The sequence below is a fragment of the Arachis ipaensis genome, chromosome B06 (assembly GCF_000816755.2).
Source record: "Arachis ipaensis cultivar K30076 chromosome B06, Araip1.1, whole genome shotgun sequence".
In the NCBI taxonomy this organism is placed as follows: Eukaryota; Viridiplantae; Streptophyta; class Magnoliopsida; order Fabales; family Fabaceae; genus Arachis; species Arachis ipaensis.
In genome coordinates this window covers 104065862-104077413 of record NC_029790.2, presented here as the reverse complement: position 1 = coordinate 104077413, position 11552 = coordinate 104065862, and the positions used below count along the sequence as shown (strand labels likewise).

Here is an 11552-nt window from a genome sequence, read left to right as displayed (position 1 = left end):
TTCGATGTTCTAACTTTCGTAAACGCTTTGACATAACACATAAGTCACAAAGTTCCAATTAAATCATGATGGATAAGCAGCATACTCATCTTTGCAGTTAGCTGACGTCTGCAATATGTGGTTTGTGTATTTTTAAATGCATATCAATTATTTCGCAAATTATACTACTTAATAATAATTTTGCAATCTCGTGTATCTTAATGGACCATACATATGTAATTTATGCGTATAATGATAATGACTAATTCAAACTTTCTTTAAATAGTTGATTGAACGTCATCATGAATGTTACAAACAGGCCATAATGAGACATTTTCAAAGGCACTCGTGGTACAAACAGGTTATCATTACTAAATAAATAATAATAATTGTCTTAACTATCATCCATAAGAAAATTTAATTGTTCAACCACAAACGACTAAAATAAATAAAGAACTATCCAGTTGGAAAAATTAATACATTAGAAAAACCAATGTAGTTGAACACGTAATCAAACAAATTGATTTTTTTTAAATATGATTTCTTCCAAGACGGTTATTTAGAACCAGAGGAGTACTTTGAAGATGTAACAACATAAATTCAATCCGATTATCCTAACCAAGCTTACAATTCTACATAGAATGGGTATGAGCATCACAACGGAATGATGCTCTTAAAACACAAAATTACAATTACAATTACAATTACATCTAAAATTACAAAGTCAAACACCCTCAAAAGTCTCGAACTAAAGTACTAAACCCACTTTGATGTCACGTTCAATACCTGCCAGAACATTAAACATCAAGAACTATAATTACAATGCCATCAATTACAAAAAATACAGATGCATTGCCCGTGTATAGCTGGGACTATGAATATTGCAAGGCCTTCCTTTCCGTGGGAAGTAATCAAACAATTGAACAATCATTCGAATCTGAAAATAAGAAGCATTTAAAATCTCTCACAATTAACTATGCTTCTCTATTCATCAAATTCTATAAGATTGACGCTACATTCTACAGCCAAATCTTATGCAAAAGGATTTCCCCCAAAAGATGCAACCGGTTCCTGCGTCTGGATATTCCTGCAAATTTGCAGTTCAGTCAATGAACAAAAATGTGATTACTCAATCCTACGAAAATACACATGTAGATTAATTTCCTCTCCCAATCTACCTTCATGCTGCAACCTACCTCCCATGTAATATGGTAGCTTTTTGTATTATCAATTAGTTTTGGTTAAAAAAAAAAATTGTTTAGCAAAAATCACTCGGGGCAGATTACTTGATTTACAGCATTGCAATAGCCTAGTCTTCCAACTTTATATCACATGCACATTTATCTACTAAAGCTGGATCCTAATGGACCACACCCAATCTTTTCTTTAGTGCCATGCAACAAATAATGCCTCTTCACAACCACTAGTGGACCTTGTTTTCTTTCCCTTTCGGGGTTAGTGAGGAATCTATCTTGTGGCCAATACCCTGTAATTATTATTATTATTTTTTAAATATTCAAGGATATCCATAAAGGATGAACCATTTAAGAAAAGACCACTAAATGAAGGTTTTCCTCTGGATACAATTTACTAGCCTATGTTACATAGCTCATGTTATATAGCCGGTCCCAAGCTCATAAAGGAGGAGGGTTGCACTAGGCCCTCGACAATCAACATAAAATCTTAGTCGAATCTGCATGACATGGACCAAAGACAATAGCATTTACTAGCCTCAATTTCAGTATCTCAGACTCAGTATTTGACTGATTTGGTATGGAAGGTGCTATCAGAAATTCATAAATACTCTTCCAACGGTGACAATAACTAAAGTTCAAGATGCCAATAGATTTTACATCTTAGCACAAAGAATAAAGCATGAGGCATATACACATTCATCTATCACAAAGAATCTCAAGCAAAATATTCAAGGCAGGAAAAAGGAAGCCGGGAATATTTGCCAACTTACGATATTTGAGAACTTGGCGGTTGAGCAGCCAAGAATGTCAAACCACCACCTGCGTAATTGGACCAAAATCAGTAATTCAAAATACAATGATGGGAAAAAATAAAGTAAATTATAATTCATGATACACATTTAAAATGTGTTAAAACCTCAGCATGACTAGTCTTGGAAGACTACCTTGTCCAGCAGAGGAGATGTAGGAGTTAACTGAATTTTGAGGAAGCCATGGTTCGGCAATACCACTATGGAAAGTGGGTTGAAACTGCGCATCGGGCAGAGCAGCTTGCAATGAGCTAAGATCAAGAAACTGCAAGTGACATGGCAAACATTATAGGTTACAGCAAACTGGAAACAAGTTTACAATTTCTGTCTCCTATCCCTTAAATAACATTGTCAAATTTGTATCTTTTAATTATGCAGCAACGAAGTGTTACTACTCAGTTCTAAATTGACATAACTAATAAATGAATGTACTGAATTATATATCATGCAATCAAGTGAAAAAGCAAAATAAAAGCATTAAACATTGATCATACATGTTCTTATCCCACTGGAAAGAGGTAAAAGAAGAATGGTCATAACACACAAAAATTATATATGATTCACACATTTGCACAAAAATCCAGAATTCGAATCAGCTGACCAACTTCTATAGGCAGACTAAAACAACAGATGTAAATACAGAAGAAACTCAATACCAGCAACCTGAGATTGAGGTGAAATTAATTATATTTACAAAGCAGAAGAGAAATGCTTAATCAAACTAAGAAACTAGTGCCAAAGTGTGATACCAAATGAAAAGAGTGTCCCAAATAAATGCAGAAATACCAAGTGTTACTAAAACTGGTTTATTGAGTGTGATATACACATCATCAGCCATACCCTATTCACATTACATGACATACCATATTACCGTGCTCTACATCTGATACATCAGCATCATCAAGAAAATCAAATGGATTAGTTGATTTATGACTGTTTCCATTAGGTTGACTCTCTCCCTGAAAGGAATAACAAAATGATAAGCTAAAGCAAACTGAAATAGACGAAATATGAAGTAATCCCACAAACCATAGGAGGAATTGCAGAGGGAGGATATGCTGAGCCACCACTAAAATTTGATGAGATTTCATGATCATCAAACCCGCCAATAGGGGCAATGCCTTGCATCCCACCTTCATTGCACCCCTGGTTATACATATAATTTTAAGGAGAAAAGACATACAGAATTTCTTTAATTTTTAACACAGTAACTCTAATATTATGGTAAACACCATATGGAGACCAACCTCAGAAGCTCTTAAATCCAAATATTGATCATCAGTTGATGGAAGATTTTGCAGTTGTAATCCCTGATTAAGGCCATCCGCAGAAGCCGGGGTAACAGAATCTTCAAATGCACTCCAAGGCTGTTCAGACTCAACATGTGAAATCTTATTTAAGTTTTGGTTTATTGCAGTGTCAGCAATTTTGTAATTTATCAAGGAGTATAGCACAATGATATAAAATCAGCTATGCACCAAACTTCCTAGTACTTACTTGAGTGCTTGTTGCTGTCACAGAAACTTGTTCTTCTCCATTCCATGCACCATCATGCCATACATTAGATGTAACTGAAGAAGGAACACTAACACCAGAAGTTTCAAATGAAGGCCATTGCATATCTCCATTCAAGTTCAAGAATGGATCAAATCTGTCCTGCAATGTGTCAGCAGTTGATGGCAGTACTGCTGGAGTTTCAACTTTTGCAGTAGATGCTGTGTACTGAGGCATATCAAATGTTGCCCAACCTTCATTTTTAGGGGCAGATAACTCCAATGACTTTTCATCTGAGGTTGCAGTTGATGGCTGCTGAGAAAGGTCTGCAAAAAAGTCAACTGATGAAGGTTGGGAAGTTTGTGTTGGTTGACTCTCATTGGAATATGGAACTGCAGACAAAACAGATGCTTGAAACAGATCCACTGATGTAGACTGAGAGGGTGCTCCTGGCAACTGAAAAAGATCAATGGATGGTTCTGCTGCAACAGGTGCGTTGGAAATATCAGAGCTAGTAGAACCTGCTGGACCAGGTGGTTGGGGAACACAAGAAACTTTAGTCTGTAGCGGTTCAAAAGCTTGGACAGGTTCAGAGAAAAAATCAACTAAACCACCAGAATTGTGAGATCTGAAAGATGACAGGTTGCTGTCCATTGATCCCAGTGAAGCAGTCCTCTGAGGGAAAGGCACAAACTAATGTCGTCAGTGTTAAGAGAAAGATATAATCAGCATGCTGCTGAAAAAGGATCACATGGACCATGAACTTAGATAAAAAAGGCTCACACAAACATTAATACATTACACAAACTCACTTGTCCATCACCAACTTAAAAATAAAATGCACCTACTTTTCAATATATCCTTATTTATGATATTCAGATTAACAAGACAGGTCTAATCAACAAGAAATCAAGAAGACACCACAGAGGGAAATAAGCAGACACATTGTCTGACGTGCCTAGAGCAGAATAAAATACCAAGTCAGCTAAGCTTAATCCCAAATATCCAGCCACCGGTGTTATGGGTAAATTGAGATTTGTGGTTCGTTAATTGATTAGTGAACGGAAATGAACGAAGAAAGATGAAATCTAGCTGATAATAATCTATTTATCTGAATCAATATTTTCTACTATGAAGTACATTAGACATCTAGCACCTTTTTCATTTACAAGGTACCAAAAGAAGTGAAAAGGTGAATAGAATACGAAATAAACTACTGGGGCTTAAACTAGGATATTGAAAGTGCACACACATCTTTGAATGCATCCATCATAGAAGTAAAAATAAGAGAAACAAACCTGTGGAAGCCGAATTCCTTCCATATCTCTCTTAGCATTAGTTTCCAGAGATGTATTCCTTGCAAAAGCCCAGACATCTTCACTTGAATGGTGACCTGAATGCCGATAGGGTGGACTATGAAATCCAATATCCTTATGAAAGTTGGGAGACTGAACCTCAGATTTGAATTGCTCACCCCCACTAGACACAGAAAAGTCAGAAATTCTCGGACCAGATCCCTCATTGGCAAATCTATCCTCATAGGCATGATCACTGAAGCGTCCAGGACTATAGATAATACTACTCATCTTTCCTTCATAGCGAACTTTATCTGAACCAGGCTTCCTGGTCAATGCAGCTGCTTGTTTCCCATACCGTCGATCTTCGTATTGGTAATCATATGGAGGGCTTTGTGAATAGGAGTGATAAGAACTAGCACGCCGTGTATCATCTTCATTGATTCTAGGGTTCTACATTCAGTGACAAATATAACATGTTTTGCGTAAACTGACATTAAGAAACAAATTCATGTTATCAGGGCATGAGGGCAAGTAACTAGACTGGACCCTGCATTAACACAAGATGCTTATGCACCGGGCTGTCCTTTTTGTTTTATAAGCAAAACACACAAAGTAAAACCATATGGCTCCATTATTAATTTCTTTTTATATTTTTCTTCTCATGCAATGTTAAGAATTGAATTAAATATAAGATAAAATAAAAGCACCCTTCAATATTTATCAGGAAAAAAGAATGCCTTGTAGTTAACATACCAATCAAACATATTCTACACCATTAAATATCATCAAAAACTTGGCAACTTTGTTTCGAGGGGGGAAAAACAAAGAAACTATAGTTAAAATAAGACTCAAGCAAAAATAAGCTTAAAGAAAATGGCTGTGCATAGACAAATAAATATGCAAGAATAGATTGCCTGCATATCTCTTGGAGGCTTGTCAGAAGATTTGGTTGCAGCATATCTTCGATCGACGTATACGTGCCTGATAAACTCCCTTATTTTATCGACATTGCTTCAAAAGAAAAACATGACTATGTCACATAATGAGCTTCCCATATTCAGAATCATATATGTAAATATATCATTTTAATTTGGCAGCCTTAGTAAAAAGCAAAAACATATTAAACCTGCTATCTGGCAGCCGTTGCCTCTGGAAGTCCCAATTTTTCAAATATATTTCCCGTGCACGCTGAAATGATATAGCCATGAATAAATCTCACTTTGAGAAGACAATAAATGTAGCTCCAAATGTCAAAAGAAGATAATGCACACTATACCTGGTTACCCGCATTCTGAAGAGAATCAACTTCCTGTGATGTGAACTTTGCCATAGATACAGACTTCACACGATGGGTAAACTCACGACTGCATGGCACAAAGACAAACAGTTAAGAACCATGCACCATAACCAATTATAACCACCAATTCAGCTCCAAGAGAATTTCATGATTAAAAAGAATCCATACCAAGTATGATTGAATGAATATACATAATTTATTACCATTAAGCTATAGGTTATTGGTGGGTATAATTGTTCAATAAAAAGCAGCAGCCCACCACCCAAGCACCCACCCAAAAGAAAGTAATTAATATTACTTGGAATCTCTTATCTCCTACTGAAATGCTATGCACAATTCAAGATTCTGGATTTGACTAAATGTTTAACTTGCACCAAGAGAAAACAAAGCATAATATATTCACAACAATGAAAAGGAACTCACTGGATTCCACTGCAAGTCATGCAAACGAAGGTCCAAAAGTTGGTACAAACATATTGCGGGCCCTGCACAAATGGTTGTTAAAGTACAAGTAAGGTGAATTTAAAGTCGAAATTAATCTTGTAATATGAAAGATAAAGCTTTCATGAGCACTTCTGTTCATAGATCGTCTAGAATCCACAGAAATTGGGAAATAAAATTACTTAACCCTTCATGGGATGCAAAGAAAGGGGGAAATTACAGGCTCAAATTCAGGGGAAGGAAAAAATCAATCAACTTCACTGACTTCAGCAAATCACATCTTCAGCAAAATTAGTAGTTGTGATGCTAATTTCATCTAAATATAAAGGAAATCTAAGAAAACTGCAAAACTTCAAGGTTCAATTAAACTTCCCAGCACTTCAATTCCAACCAATCACGCTTCTAAAAGTTTCAAAACTTCGAATTAATCACACAGCATAGAACAGGAAAACACGCAACAAAAAAAATAAAAATAAAAATAATACATTTTCGATTGGGCGGAAGCTTCATGAGACCTCTGATGATTTTCTCGTTCCTCTCTTCTTCCTTTCTTGTCGCCATTTCACGAAAAAATCACAGCTAAAGAACGCGAGAAACCCTAGAAGTAACTGCAACCGAAGAAATTTTATTTTGCACTCCGGAAATATATAAAAAAAGATGCAGCCTTTTTCAGGTACAGTGTTCTCTGAAGTTAAGAGAAATCGGCGAAGTGAAAACGACGACGTTGCGTCGAAGATTTGAGTGTTCGATCTGAAACTGTAGAGTTTCCGGAAGAAGATGAAGTTAGTGTGTAGTTATTGTGAAATTTAAGAGAAGAAACGCTTTGTGATTTTGGACAAGAACAACTGAATAATAGTGGCCAATAAAAGAAAAAGAAAATGCATTTTCGTTTTACCGATTTAAAAAATAAATAAATAAAATTATTTAACTCTTATGGTCACCATGTTGACTAGTTTCTACTGTGTGCTCCCGAAAATAGAGCCACTGGTGTTTGGTGGGACCACTTTTGAGTGTAACGGGAAGTGCCAACGTTTATGTCCACTTCTTTTTTTTCTTTTCTTTTTTTTTTAAATAATAATAATTGCAACCTTTTTTGTTTGTGTTTTTTTTATCATTATTATTGTGATAATAATTATTAAGCGTTGGCACATCTAACCGGCAAAAAGAAAGTTTTAATAATTTCGAAAAAGGTAAAATACCGAAATTTTAAATAAAAGACAAAATACTGTTTAATCATTTTTTTGCATTTACTCGTAAGTTTATAAACAAAATTAAATATTATGTATTTTGTTTTTTAATAACTAAAAAATATAAATATTTAATTTATTTAAAGACTTACGTGTTTCTGCAAAAAGTATCAGTAAATTATTTTGTTTTTTACTTAAATTTGTAAATATGTGGTGATGTTTTAATTATTTGAAGAAATACCAAGCAAAATGTCTAAAATAACTTATATAACAATTATTTTAAAATAAGCAGCGCCTCGTTTTATTAGAATAAAAGTTAGCTAAAGATTTAAAAACATGTATTATATAAACTTATATATATATATAGGTAACAGGTTCTTCATAAATATTTGTTAACTAAATAAAATTTAAAATACGAGGACAACATTTGTTTAGAGTTGGAGGAGGAGTAATATAACAATTTTAAATTCAAATGCTGCTGACGAGTTAGGAGGCAAAGGGGCTCCCACATTCAGAATACCAAATAGCGTAAATTTGGTTTAGCCTTCAAAAGTATACGAATGTATGTTGAAAATTTTTAAATATTGGATCATTTTTTTTTGCGACATCTAATGTTAAAACCGCTAGTATAATTGTTGTTGAATCTGTATTTTGCAACATTTAATGTAAAAATCGTCCCAATATACAAATGTCAGGATTTTATGCATGTTTATCAGCGATTATAAACCGCTGTTATTTAGCACGATTTTTTCAAATTTACGATTGTTTTCGACAATTTAAAAACTGCCGCAATATAAAAGTGGCAGGGTTTGAAACATGTTTACCAGTAGTTATAAACAGCTGCAATCTAAGATAATTTTTTCAAATTTAAGAATCTTTTTAGCGGTTTAAAACTGTCGTTGAATTCAATACAAAATTTTTAAAAAATTGGGTTTTCCTTTAAAAATCGCAGATATTTTTTTAAATACTATAGATATCTTTTGGCGCTTTTTAGATTTTTTAAATCTTAATATTTTTCATCTATTGAATCTAAACTTGTGGTAAAAATAAAAAAATTATCTACAAAATAAAATAATATATTTATAAAAATATCAATAAAGTAAATCTTTTGCAAAGAATTGCATAGTCAAATTCAAACCAAAATCATTCCAATCCTAATATTCAATTTTTCACTCTATCCTTCCACGGAACTCATCCCCGCAGCGATATCTGGTGGCAGCTCCTCACTCTGCCATTGAAATAAATATCTCAGAGCACTCTTCATTGCCTGCCTCTTTTTCTTTTCTGTTGTTACTTCATCCTCCATCGCCTTCTTTTTTAACTTCTCGGCTTCCAGCTCTGCCTGTAGTTCAAGCAGCTTTCTCTGGGTCTCCTCTACTTGGACTCCGTTGCCCGGCGGATGCGAATTTGGACTGAAGAGTTGACTAGGAGTCGGTCCGAAATCCACGCCACGCACTCCACCTGGTTTTCTTTTTCGAGAGTTTGAGCAAGCGAATCATTTTGAGACAACACTCTAGAAGACTCATCATGTTGCTCAATCTCGTGAATCCTTTCCTACAGACATAAATCAACAAATAGAATTAATTTATTGATTGGTCTATCTCATGTCAAGAACATGCCAAATAAAATGATTAATTGCATGACTTTCTTCACAATAAAATAACATTCAACCAATACAACTCTATAAGTATATTATTAAGTCAACAACTTATATCTCATACTAATAAAGGCATCTATTTAAAAAAATGGATAAAACAAGATAAATTAAACAATTAACCTATATGAGATCATACTTTTATCATTCAATTATAATAAGTGTTCGTAAAAAATTAGCAGTTTTAATATATATATAATCAAGGCAAACTTTTTTATTTGGAGAAAAAGATAAAAAGAGAACAATTATAATAAGTGTTTGCAAAACTGCTTGTATATCTTCGAAGAAAGTGGGTTTATTTGTCATCTATAAATTTAGAAATCTCTTTTTTTCTATGTGTTCTATTTAAATAATTTATCACTTTCAAGAAACATAAATCAGCAAACATATGAACAGGTGAGCTAGAGCATACCAATACGGTAATACACTTTCAACCCAGATTTATATTTGAAACTAACGAGATACAACACAAAATCTCAAAAAATAGTACTTACACCAATTACTCTTGCTTCATTATTAATATAGGAGCCATATTTTCTTTTGTGCACTATAGTCCATAACTCTCCTCCTTTGTTGTCCCGACTGTAACAACATAGTTTATGCCATTACCATATTCCACACATTTAGAGAAAATGTAGACATAGAGATAGTTCAATGAGTGAATTCAAACGTAACTTACCTCTTCTTCCCTCCGCCTTGTCAAACTTTTTGAACCGCCAGTGTAGGTATATTTTTGTTTCCATTGATTCATCGCATTTTTCCTGCACTTTTTCTGTTGGTCTATTAGAGATAAATGGCGATTAGAAACTGATTTAAAAAGACTCAATGATAAATATAATTTGTGTTACAAATGATATACTACATTACCTGTGTCTTAGGTTTACTGCGATATCCAAGGAACCATTTTCAATGCTCTCTATCAATTTTTGGTGGGTGGTTCTCAATATTTTGTTCAGTCGTTAATGTTGAGTCATAATAAGCATCATACAACCTCAGCCTTGTATCCTTTCAGGACTTTCCCACACTTTTCAAAATATTTTTCTTGATAGTTCATTCACTATCCTCATCAAAGTGCAAAATTTACGGCAAAGATAAGTTCAATTTGTTAATAATTCTCAAACGAAGCAGATTTAATTCAACAACGCTATAAAATTTTACCTTTATACATTCTTTATAAATCTTATCTTTAGTGGTAATCTTATGCCAACTTTCCTCACAGATATGAAATTTTTCATAGTCAATTCCTAGTAGACTAAGAATGTCACTCAACAGTCCAGCTTTGTCTCCAATTGGTTGCAATTCGCTATTGAACTTGAGTATAATCCTTCTACCGTTAGGCCGTTCCATAACCTCCCTTACACTTAATTTTGTCTGCTTGATTATGACATTGGAATCTATAAAGAATAAAATAACCTTATATATGTATCCGTTGTGGACAACATGCAAAAAAATTAATATATAACATAAAGTCTAAATCATGTTGAACAAGAAAAATTATTTATATGTTACCAATGATCTTAACATTCCAAAATTATGTAGTCTTGCGTTCTTTGCATCTTTGAGCTCCAGAAGCAACAAAGAAGTCATTAACGTGTTGATCAAGAGAATCTGTCTCATTTGCATTAGCGTCCAAGTTTTTGTGGCCTAGCTCCGAGTTCTGGGCATTTTTTGTGCACGTCTGTGGATCAGGCCTTGGTTCACTGCGGGGTGGACAGAACGGGCGTGAAGTTGCGAGAACACTATCACCATTGGCTGGAAAAATTTGAGAGTCATCGTGGTGGGAAGACTAAGCTGCAGGCGCTCCCATTTGAGGTTGATGGCATCCTGGTCCTAAATTTAATTTTTTTCATGTAATGACCTTTCTTAGCCAGAGGTACGTCACGCCCCAGAGGTACGTCACAATTTTCCTAATTAGTCGCTACATTGTATGGGCGCTTACTTTAGCATTGGAGTGTCCATGCAGGTGGCCCCACCTGCCGACCCACCGACGTTCGAAACAATACCTCCCCATAAAGCTCGCGCCCAGGCCCAGATATCAACCACACTCAACTTGGTGCTCAAGACCCGACGTCCATCCGATCCACCATTATAGCAAGCAACCAATCATATATGACCTTTTTAATTATGCTATTTATCTTAGTTGTGTAAAATCTAATTATTAAAATTTATTTATTAAGTATATTTTAAAAAAATTAAG

The 11552-nt window shown here is 34.5% G+C and overlaps 1 protein-coding gene across 7 annotated transcripts; it reads right to left on the bottom strand.

Moving 5' to 3' along the window:
* Positions 488-7394, bottom strand: LOC107604769 (probable ADP-ribosylation factor GTPase-activating protein AGD14). 7 transcript variants are annotated; one of them, XM_021104700.1, is made up of 14 exons: positions 6994-7392; positions 6497-6580; positions 6053-6140; positions 5903-5964; positions 5691-5787; positions 4953-5226; positions 4777-4871; positions 3482-4153; positions 3232-3360; positions 3014-3130; positions 2848-2943; positions 2120-2249; positions 1946-1994; positions 493-1066 (listed from the first exon to the last, which is right to left on the bottom strand). In XM_021104700.1, the coding sequence occupies exons 2-14, from the start codon at positions 6514-6516 to the stop codon at positions 1012-1014; spliced, it is 1884 nt and encodes a 627-aa protein (XP_020960359.1). In that variant the 5' UTR covers positions 6517-6580; positions 6994-7392; the 3' UTR covers positions 493-1011. The 7 variants fall into 7 exon arrangements, with proteins under 7 accessions (XP_020960362.1, XP_020960360.1, XP_020960358.1 ...); XM_021104703.1 differs by having other exon boundaries at positions 488-1066; positions 4777-5226; positions 6497-6558; positions 6974-7394; XM_021104699.1 differs by having other exon boundaries at positions 491-765; positions 4777-5226.

Bases quoted from the DNA above. Each gene is read 5' to 3' on its own strand.
- LOC107604769 (XM_021104703.1), bottom strand. From the start codon at position 7,075: ATGGCGACAAGAAAGGAAGAAGAGAGGAACGAGAAAATCATCAGAGGT. The intron at 5,965-6,052 runs GTATAGTGTGCA...ATATCATTTCAG, and splicing joins TTCAGAATGCGGGTAACCAG to CGTGCACGGGAAATATATTT. The intron at 4,154-4,776 runs GTTTGTTTCTCT...CCTTTCCCTCAG, and splicing joins AAGGAATTCGGCTTCCACAG to AGGACTGCTTCACTGGGATC.